Source organism: Aspergillus lentulus (genome assembly GCF_001445615.1).
Source record: "Aspergillus lentulus DNA, contig: Alt01, strain: IFM 54703, whole genome shotgun sequence".
In the NCBI taxonomy this organism is placed as follows: Eukaryota; Fungi; Ascomycota; class Eurotiomycetes; order Eurotiales; family Aspergillaceae; genus Aspergillus; species Aspergillus lentulus.
In genome coordinates, this window is record NW_028322123.1 from 3,756,128 (window position 1) to 3,776,684 (window position 20,557).

The following is a 20,557-nucleotide window of genomic DNA, read 5'->3' on the forward strand; positions in this document are numbered from 1 at the left end:
GGTGCGTTCCTGTGCGCAACGAATGACTTGAACCTGCGCTCTCAGAGAGGGGACAATGGTCCTTCACTCGATGAAAGGGTCACCGATGAGCAATTAGGGCATTCTGAAAATCTTCATTGATCTGTATTATTAGAAGACAACCGCCAGTCAGGATCTGGAATTATAACTGTACAGAGGAATCAGGAAGATCAGCGACCAACTGAGGAAATAAAAGGCGCAGATGTACATTGATGGGAGAACTTCCACTGCAAGCGTGGGAAGAGGGGAAAGATGACAGCTTACCGCTGCACAGTTGATGGCCTTCTTGGCTCATGTGTGATCCAACGCGCTTTGCCATGTTGGCATGCACAATGTGATGAGACAACTTTCTTATCATTATGGTTGGTCTGGTTTGTGATGAGGGGAAAACAAGCTCTTCTGTCAGAGTCCGTTAGCGAGGAGAGCATGGGAGTCCTCCGTATCGAGTCAACAACCAACACTAGATAGGTGCATCCGCACAGTGGCTATCGGGTGTGGCAGAGAGTGCAGAACGTGTGTATCCTGACTGTCCTATCACATTTCAAAGAAAGGATTGTAATACTCCCTTGATTTTCTTCCGCTGTTCTTCAAGCTAACAGGCGAAGAAACAACAAGTGAGATTGTCGGATTTAGCGCCAGCCATTACGGCTTTCCCCCAATCACACGTCCAAACGATGAGAAGAAGGTGACGACGCCATCAAAACCTGCATTAGCGGGTATTTATGCATACGAATGATTCAGTGAGCAAGCAATCAAGCATAATCACTCATGAGAGGGCTAAATTCAACCCTGTCAGCTTTGGATTACAGTGTGAAATTTTCGAAATGAGGTCGATAATAATGTTCGTAGGCTTAGATGCAGTGAGACAGATCTTGAATACCGCTCCGTCCAGCAGTGACAATGGAGACCCTTTGGAGCCTTCGTGCTTTATTCTATATTTTCTGGTAAAGACAGTCAATCTCCAGATGGCCCAGCTGCCACCGAATCCCACAGTCCCAACACCAGTTCTGTCGACATAAGCAACCTGTATAGAGCGACAACCATTAGTCAACATATATACAAAACCGGAAAAAGCTGTGCTTACATCGCATAAATTTGGATCCCCCGGCTCGCTCGGTCTGCGCCTGGCAGTTCGGGCATGGTTTGGAAGGCTCCTGTATCGTTTGACTGCTTGAAAGCCCCTCATTCGTCGAATCTAGCTGACCATGTGGTCTTCCGGAACTGTATCCGAGCCTTGCATCGCTCTCAGCTTCTCTCCGGGGTGTCCTTAGTCTGTTTAATCTTGGAAATAAACGCCGAGCTTCTTTGCCGGCGTTCCTCCGTAGCTCCGGCGAGTCGGGTCTCGGATTGACTAGCCGATCGTACTCCTTGCAGGTCAACCCTTCATGCCAAACTGTATCACGATGAATGAAGCAGGTTCGAGTGCCACAGGAACCGCAAACGACGATCGGGTCCTCATGTCCACCAGCATGTAGTTGTCCGTATCCGCAGTCTTTCCTGATACATGGAACGAATTCAGCATCTTCTTCCAGGACTTGCCAAGTGCGCTTGGCATCATACGCCTGGAAGGTTCGTCTGCTGGACCACCGTTGTACCTCCTCGTCGGATAGCTGCTCAAGGCAAATTGGACATGACAGAAACCTAGCGCCTGACGAAAGCTGTTTGTCTAGACTTCGACGAAGGCAGGTGAAGCAGATATGCATCCCGGGCACGAACCCATGATCGCAGCCAGCTGCAATGGGAGGCTGTGGGTAACATCCATCATCGAGGTCATCGAAGCAGACAACACATGTCAGCCTTTGTTCATCTGAGGCATTTCTATCAAATCGAGGCTGCGCGCAAGGTGGCGGGCTGGGTGGCTCCTTGTGAAGCAGAGAAAGCACTGCGCCGGCTGTGGCCGCATCGCTCCAGCAGTTGATTTCATCATCAGTGTCCCATTTAACGATAGATTGAAAAGAAGATTGGGTACCTCCACCGGTGAGAGGAAGGCTGTCGTCTCTTTTTCTTTGCTCCAGAAAGTGATCTCGCGCATGGTCGGTCGGTGACAAGGGCGATATGACAGGCGAATCATTACTGCCGGTGAGATCGAAGGCGTTCTCTATGTATCTCGTTGAACAAGGACTGACTAGGGCATCTCTCGTTCGTCGCTCCTCAGGTGAGCCGCGAGACAGACCTGCAAGCTTCGGACTTGCAGTAAAGCCGAGTCCATCTCGAGTCCGCTGCATTTCCCGGCTATACCACAATCTCATTATTTGATAGAATATACGTCAGTTATCCTTTGCCGTACTTTTCTAGAACTAACCCAAGAGAGACCCCATTATATGTTAATAAGTCTGGCTTATAGCAGAATCTCAAACGAAGGTCGGTCGACCGTGCGCCCAACACAGACTATGCGATGGACCATAAAATTGGCTCCTCCCGCAGAATACGAGACTGCGATACATTCCCAGGCGCCACATGTACAAGATGTGCTCCTGATCTGAGATCTGAACAAGTTCATCATCCGCATTTCGGGCGGAGAAGTAAAAATGGAAACGATGACCAGATCTTCGTGGGATCGCCTAAGCGAAAAGGGTTGAACACGAGTCATATATCGATCAACACGAGAAGGTGGAAGAAGCCATGAGCTCGCAACCTTAATAGTTGTGATCCACTCCAATCAAACGACACAAAGCCTCGAAAGAGGGGCTTCTTGCGTGATGACCAGCGATTGCGCACTTCACGCGCTCCTATTGACCGTCTGCGTTGCCTCTTCTCTTCGTTAGTGAAAGCGGCAAGCTCAACTGACACATAGAGATATGCAGTTGGATACTCATGGTCAGTCTCCAAGGTCAAACGCAAAAAGCACTGGGGATCCATCTCAACCGAGTTGTTCGGGAACCAATGGGATCGACGGCTTCTCGTATTTATAATTAGAAGATAAAGCGACGATCTTTTGGTTTCATACTCAAAAGAGTGATATTGGCCGAACCGGTCTATCATAATGCGCTAGAAAACCGATATCGATTGCATGAACCATGGCCCCTGAGCTACTGGTCATTTGCAAGGCTCCGCGTGTTTAATTTCCTGTTTCATCTATCGGCTTTTGGTTATAGGTTTAACCTTGGCGTCTCGCCTGATGCAATTGCTGATTCAATGACCTATACTGCGCAACTTCTAGAAAATCATCATAATCCGCTCCTTGTGCAAGCCAGATGTACAAGGGAAGACTCGTCAGGGTGTTTAGTCATTCGAACAATCTCGAAGGGTCATGAACACCGGCTTCATTGCTCTTCTTAACCCTTTAGACCCAGGCATAAAATGTGCAAATGAAGCAGTTACATCCCGTATTCAAAGCATTGAGGTGCGAAACTCGTAGCTTAACGACCAAAAGTACTGCGTAGTTGAAGTGATACTCCTATATCACGTGTCGGGGAGGAATGTCTCTCACCGCTTCCGGAGGTGCAGACGATTCTGCCGCATAAAACTAGGGAATTCAATGCTGCATTATTTTCTTTCCGCAGGACAAAGCGACAATTCAAGGAAATCAAGCGTCGACTGCTCATTGATTTCCTGCAAATTTGGATTTTGCCCTTTACTAGAATGGCTCCTGCTGCAGCATCAACAGCTGCGCCGTCAGCCCCGCCATCGCTCTCACTACCACCATCTCAATTTGCCCGGCTCCAACCTCACGCCTACCTTCTTGCCCATCTATCACCTCCTCCATCAAGCAATCAGCCTTCTATTCGAGCCAATGGCCGTGCTACCTCCCAGTTCCGCGTTACCTCTGCGAACACCGGCTCTTTGACGCATACGAACGGCAGTGCCGTAGTCAGAATCGGTGACACTGCGGCGGTCTGCGGGGTTCGCGCTGAGATTCTTCATACCGACGACATTGCCTCGTGGAGTGTATCGCGAGCATCGGCACCTACCTCTACGAACAAGCGGCGGAAGTTAACCGACACCACTGAGAAGGCGACTGTGGCAGCCAGTCATGAAAACGATGACGAAGACGAGGACGACGTATCACACATCCAAGACCTTAATTTGCTCGTGCCAAACCTTTCACTCAGCACTGGCTGTGCTCCTGGATTTATCCCTGGGGCTCCACCCTCGGCGCTGGCGCAGTCGCTGTCACATCAGATCCTATCACTCCTACACAGCACCCGCTTAGTGCGCGCAGAGGATCTGCGAATCTGGTATCAGCCGCCGAACCTGGGACCAGAGGAGTTGGAACGGCATAACGAGGACGAGCAGATGGATGTGGATGCTCAAGAGGGCGATGCAGGTGCCAAGAGTCGAGAAATCAAAGCGTTCTGGGTGCTGTACATTGATGTGATGATCATCTCGCTAGCCGGCAATCCTTTCGATGCTGCCTGGGCCGCTGTTCTGGCTGCGCTTCGGGATACAAAATTGCCCAAGGCGTGGTGGGATGTCGATAATGAGATGGTGATGTGCTCGGAGGAGGTTTCTGAAGCGCACAAACTGTCGCTGCGGGGTATGCCTGTCGCCAGCTCGTTCTGCGTCTTCGAGGCAGATGCAGCTTCTGGGTGGAGAAAGGTTATTATTCCCGATGCTGAAGAAGAGAGGAAGATTGAGGAAAATGACAGAAAAGGCATCCAGCGAAGGTGGATCCTCGCTGACCCCGATGGATATGAGGAGAGTTTGAGCCAGGAGAGGATTTGCATCGTGGTCGACAAAGAGAACGCGGGACAAGGGAGAACAGTGATTGTAAAAATGGAGAAGAACGGTGGATGGGCAGCGGACACTAGAGAGCTGAAGCAGCTGGTTGATATCTCCGCGCAACGATGGGATGATATGAAAGGGATCCTTGATAGCTGCTGATCCGGGCGGATTGCCTTGTATATCTTAACTTTTAAGGACGATGACGATACCATTTGAAATCTTTGAAGGAACTTTTGATTCAGATCTTTCTACCTTACTTTCTACCCTCCCGTATGATATGCATGCCGAGTTCGATTGTCCCAACTCCATCTATCCCAACCAAATGCGAAACGCAAACATTCCATGCAACCCGTTCGTAGAAATCATTCCCAGAAAGTTAAACTAAGAGGCACTGACTTCGGCGATTCTAGGACTTCTTCGCTGTCTCTTGGCCGGTGGCTCGTCATCGCGATTTGCTGCACTAGGGATAGACAAGCTCTTCTCGCCTGTGGGTGACTCAACCCTGTTGGTCTGGGTTTTGCGTGATCCGGTCTTGCCTTTCCTGGGCAGTGAGATGGATATTGAAACTAAATCCAATTCCTTCCCCTCGTCTGCACCTTGCGACTTGTTATCTGGTCCTCCATCAGCTTGCGCCGAACCTTTGATCTCAACACTCTCGGATTTCTTCTTCTCCTCTTTCTTCGTGGCATTTCCGGGTTCTTCCGAGTATAGTGCTTTGATATCGCCTGACAGGATTCGCATAAGGAGACTCTTTGTGTTCTTAGCTGGAGCTTCATCTCCCTTCTTTTTCTCCTTCTCGTTTGTACCCTCCTCATCGCTTTCCTCGGCATCAGAGAACTCCCACATCTCGCGAAGTTCTCCTCTGAGAAGCGCAGTTCCCCACAGGAAAGAAAGAACTCCAGGAACCAGATAAAGAAGAGCGGGTTGAGCATGGTTGGAGTATTGCATGGCCGCAAGGGTCGATATCATTCCGACAATGTACCCAATCAAGCTGGCCTTGAAATAAGGTTTGGGAAAGGACTTTGCATCCTGATACGGGGGCTCTAGCTCACGTCCACGCGGTACCACGGACCAAACCCAGAAACGTTCACCCCAGCCGCCAGTTGCAGACTGGTATTGGGGCTTGATGATCTCCTGCCCCTTGGATTCGAGCCGCGATTTTTCAATGCCCTTCTTCCTATAGTAGAGAAACAGGTCAAATCGGAGTGCCAGTCCCACCATCATACCGGGAATGACAATGTCCCCCAGTCCCAGCATCGCCAAGGAAACAACGTCCGGAGCTTCCCCGGGAGCAGGTGGCCGGGGAAACAAGAGCTTGATAGGTACATCTAGCTTTGTAGCGACTGTCACCATCAATGGGGTATAGAAAACAAAGTAGATATCATAGAGGAACAACGAGCTCAGAATAAGTGACCCAGTTTTGAATGTTGATGGCGACATGAACTGCAGCGCACCGTAACAGAAGCTGAAACCCAGAAAGTTGGTCATCCACCATGGTTTCGCAACAAATGCGAAATACCCAACAGCAGACAGAGCCAGCAGCGCACTGATTACGTCCAGCAGGCCCACCAGACATTCGCCGTTGAAGAGACCGCGCACGTGAGCCCGCAGCTTCAGCCTTTGATACGCGACGTTGCGACACGCCCAAAGGCCTGTCACCAAGGCAGTAGGTAGTGGAATGGAGCCAAAAATTCCGGGAAGGGGAGTATGGCGGAATTGGACCGACCCCTGCGTAGAGTCCTGCTGAGCGGCTATGAAAACTCGTTCCGATTGTTTCGCCTTCCAGATCTTGCCAGCGTATCGATATCGACGAGGGAAAACAAAAGATCGAAAGACCAAAAGGCAGTCCTTCAGGAATGCGACTGCGAAGAATAGGCCCATCTGAGAAAAGTAAAAGCTCAGGACCTTGTTCAATATGGCTGGGTCGTCCAACCATTTGATGATCAAATACAGACCACCGAGAGTGAGACCGGCAGTCAAAGGGAACATCAGCGCATCACTGGGCTCAAGGCCCTCCATCTTCTGGACGGGACCCAGTCCTTCCTCATCTTCTTCCTCATTATCTGTTTCGTTGTTATTCGTGTCTTTCTTGGGAGGTTTGGCAGCAGACGAGGGTCTCGAAAGGGATGCATGGGCGCCAATGTAAATAGGAAAGAGAGCCGAAACGAGGAGATGGCCGTACGTCGGTAGGAAAGGTTTGATCTTCGTATACTGGTAAATGGCCTGCCCCAAGAGCTCCGCAAGTGGACTGACCTCGTCCATGACAACTGCGAGACTCTGGGTCACAAGAAGAGTAGAGAAAGAGGGATAGTCTTCAGCTCAAGTCGAGAATATTCATCTGGTTGCGCTGTATGTGGGAATCAGTTCATAGTTGTAGGAGGCTGTGTTTACCAGAGAGTGACAAGTGTGGAAGCTCTGTGTTCCCCGATGATAGATGCCAAGACAAGCATCCCCATCCCCGCGCGAGATCATTAGGACGCTCGAATACAACCTTCTGCTCTGGTGGAAGCATGATCTCGAAGATATCCAATTTCTTCATCTGACTACTTTTAAATAACAATGGCGACTGACGTGATATTCGACACGAGTATGGTAAGGACTATCCTGTGGCCGCACAGCAATTTGCCCCTCTTAACCTATTCTAGGGCTCGTTCACGGTAGAGCTTTACAACGAGCATGCGCCAAAGGTAAGCAAGGAACTTATCATTCGACCTGGCGCTCTTCACATGCTAATATATACTTGACTAGACTTGCAGGAATTTCGCGACTCTGGCGCAACGAGGTTATTACAACAACGTAATTTTCCACCGCATCATTCCCAACTTCATGGTACAGACCGGCGATCCTACTGGTACCGGCAGGGGAGGCAGTTCAATCTACGGCGAGAAGTTTGAGGATGAGATTCATCCGGGCCTCAAGCACACAGGAGCTGGCGTCTTGAGCATGGCGAACAGTGGACCCAACACCAACGGCAGCCAGTTCTTCATCACCCTTGCGCCTACACCATGGCTAGATGGAAAGCACACAATTTTCGGTCGAGTGAAAAGTGGAATGCGGGTAATACAGCGAATGGGACTCGTCAAGACGAATTCCGAGGATAGGCCGGTCGATGAGGTCAAGATTATTCGCGCCAAAGTCGTGGAAGAAGGCGAGGAGTGAGACGAGCTGCAATGCGTTCTATCGCAGACGTCTTTTTCACGATTCGAAGCTACGCGCACATGCGTCGGTATCTTCATCACACGCCTCTATTGGACGGGGTCTGGAGAAAGATAATCGAACGATAACAGTCTAAACCTCCAGTATGCGGGCTTGATGTACCGCTTGACGTCGTGGTGACAAGAAACGCGGCACTCGAAACGATGCGCCATGTTCACCCAGGCGTTAGGAATTTGTACTAAGGTTGCTACATGTATATGCCATCTGTCTACCTTTTCCACAGCACAGAGAGTTACAATATGACGATATGTATCACTACAAACGAACCGCTTCCATCAGATGTCTCCATCCGGAGCAGCAGATACAGAGTGATATAATCCGATCTACCACTCCCTGTAAGGACAAGACCAATGAAGGCTTGTCGGTATGAGACGAATCTGCTATGGTAGAGCGCAGAATGCCGTGCAGAGCACTGGGGAGTGGTGTGCTAGGAAAAAGAGAAGATCCTTTGAGAGAGCAATTTTTAAAGGTGCTAAGGTAGCGAAGCTGTCTAGCTTGATTCGGAATAGTTGAATTCTGGCATAGCTCGACTCGGTGCTCCGAAAGCCCATATAGAAGATTTAACTAGCAGATCGTCTTGATGAAAGCACGGCAGCCACAGAATGCTAAGCTGTGGAGGAATAGCTTTCATCAGTGAAAAAGGAATCAAGCCAACATGAAAAATAAACAGTCGGGCAGAATACATCTTGCTCCTTGAGTATCTTGACGGCGAAGAATATGGCCCGAGCTTCATCACGTGCCGCACTATCGATGCGGGTCAGGACGGAAGTATTTCTGCGTGTCTCCGTCGCTTTCTATTTTATTTCCCTCGAAGCTCTTCCTTTCAAGGACGGATGAAAACTTCCATCGCATTCATGGGCAGGAGATTCCTGCTTGCTAGGAAGTGCTCCGTTTCCTGCCACCCGACGTGATGATAGTTGGGGTTGCTCATCGTATAGCATCACACTGAATCTCTTTTTCCCAGCTCTGTACACCTTGCAACTTCCATTCTCAGGATGGAGTCGTTGGCAGAAACGCCATGGGATGTAACGATCTCTGGTACAGGGCTGGCGCAGTCGCTTCTGGCATTGTGAGTCGGTAATCAGCAACTGCTTTACTCGTTATGTTGCTAATTTTACCATTTTTAGGGCCCTCTCCCGGTCAGGCAAGAAGGTACTTCACGTTGACCGTAACCCATACTATGGAGGCTCTGAGGCAGCATTCAGCCTTCAGGAAGCAGAGGACTGGGTTTCCCAAGTGAATAAAGGTAAATTTTGCGGCATTTCTGCCATTGGTATGTGCTGCGATTATTTGCTGACTGGTGTTGATAAGCTAGAACCGAAGTCTTTCCCCTTTGAAGACGCGTCCATTGTGAGGCCTCAGCAAGCACAGGAGTGCAATGCTCAGCTAGCTTCTTCGCGAGCATACACTCTTACGTTGTCACCGCAATTGATTTATTGTCGATCTGCGTTGTTGCCAACGCTGGTGTCCTCGAAAGTCTACCGCCAGCTTGAATTTCAGGCCGTTGGAAGCTGGTGGATTTACAGACCTTCGAGCAACTCAGCTTCTGAGAGCTGTAGCACTACTGCGAATGCATTCTCAGATTTGTACCGTGTGCCCAGTAGCCGCGAAGATGTTTTCGCCGATGACGTGATCAGCGTTAAATCGAAGCGAACGCTGATGAGGTTTCTCCGGCACATCGCCAAGCCTCAACAGGTTGACGAAAGCTCGTCGGAACAGGAGGATCTGACCGGTTCGTTCCCGAACTATCTCACCTCCAATTTTCAAGTCCCTGCCGAACTTCACGATCCCCTTCTATCGCTTTCATTGGCCCAGAGTTCTCCGAACCAGACGTCAGCCGAATATGCGGTAACGCGCATCAAGAGGCACTTGACCTCTATCGGTGTCTTTGGTCCTGGATTTGGAAGTTTGGTTGCCAAATGGGGTGGAGGATCCGAGATCTCTCAAGTGGGCTGCCGAGCTCTCGCTGTCGGGGGCGGAGTGTATGTGTTGGATTCTGGGATCCAGTCGGTCAGAAATGACCCAATTGAAGCCGACGACAGCGACGTCGGTCGTATAGAGGCTCGACTTGCCAATGATGAGTCGATTAAAACTCGATTCCTAGTTGGCTCAAACTGGGATCTTCCTGCAAATGTCCTGGGCCCTACTCATTATGAAAAGGTTTCGCGGTCAATCGCTGTTGTCTCTTCATCTCTGGAAAGTCTCTTTCCGGTTACTGCAGAAGGTGGCCCAATTCCTGTGTGCGCAGTTGTGGTATTCCCAGGAGCTCTTTTGGGTCAAAGATATGACTCGCCCCCCGTATATATTCTGATTCACTCCAGCGAGACTGGCGAGTGTCCATCGGGACAAAGTAAGTTGCATATCTTTTTCGTTCTTAAGCAGCTCTTTCCGTACGCTCATATGATGACTTTCTTGAATACTTATCTACATTGCCTGAAATTGCATTGATGAGACCTACCTCTGACAGCCTGATAATGAGCGTTTTGTCGTTATGCTTTTTGTTCCACTCATTGACAATGATTGGTTCATCGCTAACGAATACCAGGTGTCTTGTACTCTAGTGTCTCCATATCTGGACCTGATGGTCAATCGCTTCTTGAAAGTGCTATACACAAACTCCTTCGGTCCAGTGCAGATCCCAACGCAAAAATCTTGTGGTCCTTGCGTTTTACACAGCTGGGGCTCCCTAGTCAGGATGTTCGTGGTACCTCTGGAATTCAAAGAAGCTCACTGTCGGCGAATATACTCTCCTTCCCGCCTCCTAGCCTTGATCTTGCCTTTGACGATGCGCTCATTGACACGGTGAAGGAAGCATGGAAGATAATCATGGGCGATCAAGCTTCAGATGACTTCTTGAATTTCGAGGACCGGGAAGGTGCTTACGACGCTGAGTGAGAAGCCTTACCTCAGATATTATGATAGAATTACATTTAATCTTCTTGAGCATAAGCACAAGGCTTGGATGAATCCTACCCGAACCTTAATTAGTAGCGCTTTTTGCACCTTCCATTTGCACGAAATCTAGTTTAACGTCTCATCTCCCTGGAACTGAGGTCGAAAGAGAGTTAACTGCACGATGAAATGGATATTTCTTCTCTCAGACCCAACTCTTCCGTTTGGAACTGATCTGGTTACAACCTTCGCACTAATTATGCGACTGAGGTTTGTCCTTCCACAACCAGCAGACCGGGAGCTACTGCCGCTATATATAGCAAGACTGAAGGTCTTTGCTTCACCAGCCATGATGGGTACCACCCGAAGACAAGGTCGTAACCTACTTCAAAGCAAGTGGTTGAACGGCACACAACAGGCTGCATTAGATAGCGTACAGACTTCTTGAAGGTGGTAACTTCGGTAAGTGGTGGCATGTCTCAAGCGGCGGTGAATATTGTTTAACGTGGAGGCTGTATGTCCTTAGGTGGCACAGTGGATTGTCATTCCTTCTTGATGTACGCGTGGAACCGGTGCATGAAACTGAATGGTTATTCATGTCATTGAATCTGCGATAATTGCCATGTTGAGGGAAGTAGACAAACTCGAATTTAGCAGATATCTATCTAGGTTATGAGATCTAGGATTATAAGAGTCTTCAATGTGAGATCCGAATTTGCGCTGGCAGTCCTCCGTAGTCAATATGAGCCGGATATATATATACTCATCTCCTCCTACCAATGAGGTAGCGCGACTTAACTAATGCCAATCCGACTATCTCAACTCCGTACGATTGCTTCAGATATGAGTTGAACTGTAGAATATACACAGAACTTTATTCTCTCCATCACCATCAAGCTAGATTAGATAGTAACTGTGAAATGATACTTATTGTTCCTCCCGATTTTTAAGCTCCTCCACTTCAGTATTGTACGATGCCACAGCATATTGCTTAGTCCGATAAGCAGTTAGCGGGATGGTCTCGGCTCACCCTTTTGGAACAGCTGCAACGATTAAGAGCCATGTTGTTGGTTAGTGGTGTGCTACCTAGAGCAAATGAGGTGCGTCCGGAGTATATTACCTGGCCCGACAACGATCGATCAATTGACAGAAGGATGAAAACATTCTACGAAGCAGAGTAGCAGATACGAATGTTTAGTGGTGACAGCGGAGCTGTCTATGCCTTGAGCACTTGCTGCGCAAGGTACAAGTACTCCATAGACTGGTCGGTGGTGAATGGTTACTCAAAGTGGTCAAACTCCAGTGGCAGATGGACCCTGAGGCTTCAGCGGATCCTGACGAACTGCGAACCACGAACCCTGAAGGCAGCACGCAAGATTGGTCGCCACAAGCACCCTTAACTTGACCGGTTGCCTTGGCAAAGACTAATCCAATCAAACATGGCTTGGATCGGCGCAAACCTCGAACCATGAATAGGGGGTTGAGATAACGACAGAAATCAGAGCGTTTCCGTGGATGAGGATGATCATCAGGGGCACGCAAATTTTGCTGTGACTTGGACGTATCAGTAATCCGTATCTGTCTAAGCGAGGTCCAGCATTGTGGATAGTTGAATATTTGATAAAAGAACTTTCTATTGACGTAACTGCCGTAATTTCCATCTGATTTGTAGGTACTTCTGTGCAACAATGTTGGAAATGTTTGTGCAGATTTCTTACGTTTTGCAGATTCCTAAGGGATGCAAAAGGGGTGACAGCGTGCCAAGGCATATGTTCAAGCTTAAATGGCTGGTCGTATTGATAACCATGTATGGAGTAAGGTACCTACGGAGTACTAGCTGGGACTGGAGATTATGCTCTGCAGAACCTTCCTCGTATTGCTGACTCGATACAATTACGAAACGAGGCGGTACCTTATATTACTGCCCAGGCGATGACATGGCAGATGATAGTCGTGCCTTGAGTCCCTAAGCGGGTGTTGTCTTCTCAAAACCGTCGTTGTCGTATCCTTCCATGGATTCTGTTGCTGGATGTACACCCGTATTTTGTACACGCGTCCCGCAGCTGTGTGCGAGTGCGCATCGTTTGAAGTATATTATTGGATTGCAACGAACACACCCATGGGGTCAAGCAGGCCGATCCCGACCCACATTGTGACGGCCCACAGATACTGCGAGAAGGATTCAAGTCCCCTCATAGATGTCCAGTCACAGGGCTCAGATTTGCCATTTCTCTTTGTTGCCACTGAGGACATGCGAATAACAGGAAATTATCCAGTATTCACCTTCAGATGAGAAGACTAGTAACAAGGTAGCGTTACTCCATACGCTGTCTGCTGAGGATAATAACGTGCAGTTGACCGGGTCGCAAGTACGGAATATTAAGGCGCACTTGCTATGGAGCATGTTCGGGATGCCAGTCCGGCGGCAAATTTTAAAGCAACATTGTCAGTTGATGACGAGTGGATACGGAGTATCCCTGATAGCTTGGTTCTCAGGCAGAATAGCTCTTTACAACGATATTTGCCCTTGCTATGGGAGGAGAATGGAATTGAGCACATCATTATCATGAGTCTTCGGATCATCGGCCGTTACGGAGTACCTAGGATGATGGCGTTTCCATATTTTATGTATCGTTGTGCAGCAGGGTCAGGGCTCCGGAGCTTGCTCCGTATATAGATAGTAGTTTCTAACTTCTGGCTATCTCCGAAGTACTCCCTAGACAGTGACAGCCTGAGAGTAATACCTGTCTAATAGGAGAAATAACGGTGGCAGTGGAAGACGACACGCGGCCGTGGGGCTACGGACCCAGCAGCCCTTTTAATGGTGGTCCCTGAGTGGCTGGAGACACGGGAATGGCGCAGATCGCTGAAGGGTCTTTCTGATTCGCAGTTGATACACATTAATACAGCCAACAGACAAAGTCTCTTCTCTTTAGTAGTGTTTCATGTGTATTGGCAATTGACATGGTCTGTATGAGAAGTCAATCAGTAATGCAAATGCTGCAACAATTACCATGCTATCCGTGTCTATTTCAAGGGATTGGAGTACAGAAAATAACAGTTATGACATCAGTCATGGGATTGAGACAAAAATGGCTGCAAACATCCACTGGAACATTCCACAGATTTAGGATATCTCTACAGAGTATATGGCGCCAAACGATTCCGGGGTTGACCACAACAGCGACGTATCAAAAGTGGAAAACAACCTCAACATGGGAGATAATAATAGTAGTAAGGTCATAATCTGTCCACTTCTCTTCAAAAACATGGTATCAGTGGCATTGAGTCAGATCCAAGTGAAGAGGAGCTACTGTACGGAGAATCTCACATTCCAGCAGCTTACAGAGTTGCATCACCTGTCTCTGAGTTCTTCCACTTCTTTTCCTCATTGGGACAGTAATCAACAAAAGTTTGATGCTTTCCCAGATATATGTTATCAGAAGGATCAAGGTCAAATCTGATCTCTCTTCTACCACTTTGTGTTGGTTCCAGTAGAGCAATCTCCTGTAAAACATGCTTGAGAAGCCGAGATCGTCAAACCAACGATGTGTCAAACAGTCACCATCTAGGGAGCACTGTCATCAAATCGGCTTGATTGCAAGGGTTTTGAGGGCCGGAAGTGAAAAATACCAACCACCCACTTGGCGGAGTTGGGAAGATCCCGCAGTACGTATTCCAGAGATAGATAGTCCATACATCTGAGCGACATTCTTCTTTTTCGGTCCAGTGATCTGCAACCGTAACTTGTTACTACGCAACTTGCTACTTGGGTAGATAGCGAAATCGGAAAATAGAAAAGAAGAAATTGCGGGAGGCGTCAACAGTCGACAACCATAAATAATATACTGTTTCATGTGGATGAAAATCATGTCTGGGTAAGAGACTCTTGGATAACCTTTTTTTCCTTCCTCCCGGGATCCTGGTGAGATTCTGTATCACACCTGCAATCTCTAGATCGGGCCAATTCTTCCTGCTGCTCACTGTCAGATCTCAGTAGAAAATCTTAAAGCGATCAGCATCATCTCTGCCTCTTCAACCCTCCTGTTTAATCAACCTTGAAAAGTGCAAAATACGACGGCTGAGCTTAATTTGATTTAAACAGATTTAAATTACCAAGCGGGAGCTTTGGCCCGAACGCAACCCGTGGTCCAGTATTTCGGCATTCCCACTTGGATCGGTTCCTGTGCCTGTCTCCTGTCTTCATCTTTCTCTCATACTTTTTTCCCTTTCTCCCCCTCTTCTTCCCCTATTCCCTTCTTCTCTCCTCCTCCAGGCCTCGACAACAATCATATCCTCGACCTTCCATTCCCATCCGCCTGATTTCCTTTCTAGCCTTGGACACAAAGTCCATTTGTGCTGTTTCTTTGTCTCCTTTGTTGGACCTCTTTACGATTGTGTCGACACCCCATTCCTGAGGCGTATCTCAACGAACAATCTCGCCGGGCCGTCTTTCAACCCGCCTATCACTCTTTTTTCCTTTTTGTGACCGTGTCGCAGGTCTCGACGCTGCCAGACTCTCGTTGCCAGACTTTTGAGCATATCGGAGAGAATTTCTCCTGATCTTGCCAATTCCACTCATTTACGCAAGAACCCCCACTTAATCGTCTCCAGCCTGTTCAGTTCTGGACAGCAGTGCGATACGCATCCGCTTTACGACTATTCGCTTTCCGTTGATGTGCTCTTAATACGGATAGACGCACCCTTATAATATTTCAATCCAGTGAATCTGCAGCATCGCGATTACTTTAATGTGGAAAGAGTCGCTTGACCTTCATAACTCCACCAAGATGCCTGTCTTTCGGCTCAAAACCGTTTTCCCTCTTATCGCGCTCTTCTCCATAATCGGGTTCTTCTGGGGCATGCAACGCTACGATCATGCGGCCCTTCGGTTCAAGCATCCGGTCGACCGTGTAGCGCCGACAACTCAGACCCCTCAGATCCAGCTGCAACCATCGTCGCCTGACTCTACGAAGACTTGCCAGGCCGATCCAAATATCATGCCTCCCTTGCCATTCACCGAATGGCTTCCTCGCAAGAATTATACTCGTGCCTACTTCCGTCCTCGCTTTGTGAGCCCCCGAGCGGAATTCAATTCTCTTGAAGACATCAATGTGCCTGTCCTCCCACCTATGACTGTTATGGAACGCGGCATGGTTGTTTCGCCGGATAACAAGGATCCTTCATTGCCATGCCCCCCGATCATTGATGTCGATGTGGCTGCAGACGACGCGGTTGATGAAACGGACAAGCTCCTGTTCGGTCTTGCTACCACTGCTGACCGTCTGGATCGCCTTCTTCCTTCGCTCCTTTACTCTTATGGTAACACCAAGGCTGGTATTATCGTTCTTGTTCCAGAGTCGGACGACGATTTGGACAAGCAAATGACTTACTTCCGTAACCGTGGCTTGGACCTGACTTTGATCAAGTCTCCACTTGACTTCACCGCTCGTTATTTCGGCCTGGTCCAGGCATTTGCTGAGCACATCCGCACCAAGCGCCCTCAAACTACATGGGTCAGTTTTATCGACGATGACACCTTCTGGTTGTCCCTTCCCACTGTGGCCGAGGAACTGAAGCTGTTCGATGTGAACAAAAAGCATTATATTGGTGCTTTGTCCGAAGCCAGCTGGCAAGTTGATACCTTCGGACACATTGCCTTCGGGGGTGCTGGTGTATTTGTCTCCAAACCGCTGCTCGATGTCCTCGAGCAATACTACGACGAGTGCCAGTCATGGGGTGAGCAGCCCGGTGATCAGAAACTCGGCCAGTGCATTCAGAAATACGGCGAAACTCCTCTTACTCTTTGGCCCTCGCTCTACCAGATGGACATGAAGGGTGAAGTTGACGGTGTTTACGAGTCTGGGCGGAAGATCGAGTCTCTGCACCACTGGAACAGCTGGTATACCAAGGACGTGGTGAAGATGACCACAGTCGCTGCCGCTGCAGGTCGTAAATCAGTCCTTCGGCGCTGGGTTTTCGACCAGGAGGAATATGTCAACAACTCCACTGGCAAGTCCGTTCGCACGTTCTGGGTCATGACCAACGGCTATTCTCTTGTCAAGTACACTTATGACGAAAACACCCCCGACGATGCGATCAACTTCGATCACACTGAGAAGACATGGGAGGAAGACCCCCGTGGTTATGAGGGTCGCTTGGGTCCTCTCCGTCTCAAGGATCAAGCAGGTGTCACCAAAGACCGCTGGTTGTTGAGGGAAGCTTATGTCGTTGGTGACAACGTGCACCAATGGTATGTGCGTGAAGAGGATGAGGGCCACAGTGTCATTGAGATTGTCTGGCTCGGACCTAAGGGAGGCGGTGGTGCTGGTGTACATGATTACGCTGTGAGAAAGCAGCATTAAAACATCCACACTGATCGAACGAACCTCTCAACTAATACTGAGGCTGGTCCTCGGGCTTTGTGAAGATTTTCATTTCCATTCTTGCACATGTTTTTTTCCCACTTTGCCTTGTTTCTTTCTTTCCTTTGCTTATATCCTCCTTTGGGAACCATGTTTGGCCACAGGACGGAAAACCCACAACAGAAACAGGAAAGAAATTCGAAATGATGGTGCCAGAATGGGTTCTTGCCCGAATGCCGACTTTCCACATCCTATTCTTCGATTGTTGATTGGTCCGGCGTTGTGTTGTTGACGGAGCCAAGAATGGCGCACTCCAGATCGGAATCAAGTGGTTTTTCAGCGACGAGCATTTTCCGTTTGAGGTCCTTGACTGGTTCTGGCTTTCCATCTGCCTGTTCTGGGGGACTTTCACCCTTGATCTGACCTTTTATCCCGGTTAAGTCTTTCTCCCACCCGCTCCTACGAGAGACTTTCTTCTTTATATGTGTCTTGTAAAAATAGAATTTCAGGCTGAGCTGGTGTCGCTGCTTCTGGAGATTAGCGTTGAACATTTGTCATTATGCCGGAATATCATGACTTGAGTGTTAGATTAGATTTGGCTATTGCCACACCGTCTGTCCATAGGAACATAAATCTTCATTGCATTACCTCTCAATACAAGTTACTCGCAGTATGTCGACGATTGGTTCAAGCTTAAGCAGTAGCCACTGCTATCTGATACATCACTCGTACTAACAAAGTCATCTTTCAAGTGCTCTGTATTGAGACCCAAAAGCAGGACGCACGAGGAGGAGGAGCCGACTGGAGTTGTTACCGCTGAGCTCCAACTGCCAATCCTCGTGCTATGTTAGAGCCTAATCAAAACTACCTGAGGAACTGCAGTAACTGTAATCAAGGTACTTATATTGCACAATGCATAAGGTAGATGCATGACCGTATTATACAGCGTGCACTATTGGATTTTGGCGTAAGGTGATCGCTATGGCTGGGTTATTACACGGACTATTGCTAATAGTGAGACTATCTTGTCACTTGTGTTGCGTTGATCGTCGAATGTACTGGACTACGGAGATTCTATCTTTACATACAGAGGAGACAGCCTGCTGCGTATGATGAAGGGCGAATGGGGGCCAAAGTTTGGCTTACTCGAGGGATGGAATGCAGCCGACTTGGTGGTGCTCAAAAGGTCTTGTGCTTATGGATGAAAGACACTCTGGTCAGACACTTCTCCTCTAGTTTCTAGGCACTCTGTAGTAGCCTCCACAATGAAGAATAAGATATTATAGCCGAGCGAAAGTAGGCAAGGAATTGGACATTCCCCTATCGAGTCGAATCCGCATCCTGCAGCGACAAGGCACTCTAATTGAAAAGAGCTGACAGTCGCAAGTCGTAATATTACGATACAGCTCGAACTGTGAGTTGGCCTTCAAATCGAACTCTCTAGGGGATCGTCCAATCACCAGTGCTGCCAAGTCCACCTTTCCCCACCGCTGGGTCTGGACAAAGTATAATCGATTAGCTCGTTACGTTTGCACCGAGTATTATTGTAAGGATCCGCTCATGAATGCTTCGCTCTCAGCCATAAATTCATTGGAGTTACTCTTACTAGTGAGTTTAAAATCTCGTAGCACAGGGTACTCAGATGTATCATGCGTCCTCCTGATGGAAACAGTGATTGACTACTCAGGAAGTTCCTAGCCAAGCCTGCACGCTGATACAGCCGGCCGAGGTACCCAAGGATTCCTTTGTAACGGTACTGTATTGACTCGTGGATACTGCCAGACCCACCCTTTCACGTGACTGACCGCCTGCCTGTCCCAACCGGCACTTTGCCTTCTTCGACTCTCCTCCCGATTTTCTTTCCTTCTCGTCCTGAACCCAAACCCTGCGAAGCAAACGCGTTACTCGATTTGGTCATCCTTCCCCCCCTCAAAAGCATCATTCCTCTTTGGGCATTCGTGTTCACAACCCCCAGGGTTCTACCATTACTTGCTTCTCAACTTGATTAGTCCTTTTTCGTACCCTTTATCACCTACTTTTGATCCATCATGGCCGACATCACCGCCGTCGGTGAGGAGAACCCTTCTCCTACCCAGGACGACCTGCAGCAGGCCGCCGGCAATGGCGCCGCTGACAACCGCGGTCCCAAGCGCTCGAGAATGAGCGCAGAAGACGATGACGATGATGATGACAAGCCTGGTCGCGAGCGCAGAAAGATTGAGATCAAGTTCATTCAAGATAAGTCGCGTCGCCACATCACCTTCTCCAAGCGGAAGGCGGGTATCATGAAGAAGGTGCGTACTTTCGCGTCTCCCTGCCCGCGGCTATCCACCTGCTACCTGAGTCTCTCGCATCGTTGATCCGCCTGTTTCTTTTTTGTTTAAACTCGATTGCCTTACGATTTGAGTCCCTTGTTCAAGACATTTTTTCGTATAATCAGCTACATTGGACAGTTGCTGACGATCCAATGCGATCGCAAAACAGGCCTATGAGCTCTCCGTCCTCACAGGTACTCAAGTATTGTTGCTCGTCGTGTCCGAGACCGGTCTCGTCTACACTTTCACCACTCCCAAGCTTCAACCACTGGTGACGAAGGCCGAGGGCAAGAATCTCATCCAGGTTAGTTGCCAGAGCACTTTCGGTCTGGTACCAGCATAATTAACCAATTCCACACCAGGCTTGCCTCAACGCTCCCGATCCGTCCACCAACGAAAATGGCGTTGAAGCTCCGGAGGTACCAGCAGAGACACCTGAGGATGTTAACCACGCCAACGTCAACCCTCAACAGTCGAATATTCCCCGTCCTGCGGGCATGCACCCAGGCTACATGACGAACGAACAGCAGCAGCAGATGGCCTATTATCAGGGCTTGCAGCAGCAACAACAGGCTGGTGGGCAGTACCCCGGCATGCCTGTGGGCAATCGAATGCCCCCTCAGCACCAACCCACTGCGTAGATGGGGTCCTTATTTGCATACCTAGCATGATCTGAGGGCGGTCCGATGGTCCGTATTTTGCCTTCATTGTTGCCTGCAGCATCTGTAACCCCCACTCTGCCCTGCCCTATTTGATACCCGTCGATTCTTGATGCGCAAGAGTTGATTCTTCGAGATCTGTCTTCTGTGGTCTCCCTGTCACGTCGAGTTAACAAGCCACTATATCGACATCCAAACCGAGAGAATTGAAAAAGAAAAGAAAAAAAAAAAAGTTTATCTCGCACTATAATGGATACGAGTACATCACTCGCTCCAGAACAATTACTCTCCTTTCCCGTTCATCATCTCCTAATCATCTCCTAGACGACGGTGGAGGTGGCGGTGTTCCTGGTGCTTTTTCCCATTCTTTATCTCTGATTTTCCGTTGGCGAAGGGGATTCATTTATTCATTTTCTTTCATCTGCTA

At 48.8% G+C, this 20,557-nt stretch overlaps 6 protein-coding genes across 6 annotated transcripts; 5 read left to right on the top strand and 1 right to left on the bottom strand.

Moving 5' to 3' along the window:
* Positions 1 to 3,600: 3,600 nt before the first annotated feature.
* Positions 3,601 to 4,842, top strand: ALT_1153 (3' exoribonuclease family protein; the record flags this gene model as incomplete). Its single annotated transcript, XM_033561475.2, has 1 exon — positions 3,601 to 4,842. One exon carries the CDS (start codon positions 3,601 to 3,603, stop codon positions 4,840 to 4,842), a length of 1,242 nt encoding a protein of 413 aa, XP_033417366.2.
* Positions 4,843 to 5,064: 222 nt separating this feature from the next.
* Positions 5,065 to 6,945, bottom strand: ALT_1154 (aspartic endopeptidase; the record flags this gene model as incomplete). The annotated part of the gene is made up of 1 exon (XM_033561474.2): positions 5,065 to 6,945. The coding sequence occupies one exon, from the start codon at positions 6,943 to 6,945 to the stop codon at positions 5,065 to 5,067; it is 1,881 nt and encodes a 626-aa protein (XP_033417365.2).
* Positions 6,946 to 7,359: 414 nt separating this feature from the next.
* Positions 7,360 to 7,842, top strand: cyp1 (putative peptidyl prolyl cis-trans isomerase (CypC); the record flags this gene model as incomplete). The annotated part of the gene is made up of 2 exons (XM_089599101.1): positions 7,360 to 7,370; positions 7,440 to 7,842. The coding sequence occupies 2 exons, from the start codon at positions 7,360 to 7,362 to the stop codon at positions 7,840 to 7,842; spliced, it is 414 nt and encodes a 137-aa protein (XP_089456765.1).
* Positions 7,843 to 8,894: 1,052 nt separating this feature from the next.
* Positions 8,895 to 10,794, top strand: ALT_1156 (putative Rab geranylgeranyl transferase escort protein; the record flags this gene model as incomplete). Its single annotated transcript, XM_033561472.2, has 4 exons — positions 8,895 to 8,968; positions 9,027 to 9,145; positions 9,215 to 10,249; positions 10,445 to 10,794. The coding sequence occupies 4 exons, from the start codon at positions 8,895 to 8,897 to the stop codon at positions 10,792 to 10,794; spliced, it is 1,578 nt and encodes a 525-aa protein (XP_033417363.2).
* Positions 10,795 to 15,581: 4,787 nt separating this feature from the next.
* Positions 15,582 to 17,156, top strand: gfsA (glycosyltransferase family 31 protein; the record flags this gene model as incomplete). The annotated part of the gene is made up of 1 exon (XM_033561471.2): positions 15,582 to 17,156. One exon carries the CDS (start codon positions 15,582 to 15,584, stop codon positions 17,154 to 17,156), a length of 1,575 nt encoding a protein of 524 aa, XP_033417362.1.
* A 2,048-nt stretch (positions 17,157 to 19,204) lies between these two features.
* On the top strand, positions 19,205 to 20,112 carry ALT_1158 (MADS-box domain-containing protein; the record flags this gene model as incomplete). The annotated part of the gene is made up of 3 exons (XM_033561470.1): positions 19,205 to 19,450; positions 19,641 to 19,775; positions 19,834 to 20,112. 3 exons carry the CDS (start codon positions 19,205 to 19,207, stop codon positions 20,110 to 20,112), a joined length of 660 nt encoding a protein of 219 aa, XP_033417361.1.
* Positions 20,113 to 20,557: the final 445 nt, after the last annotated feature.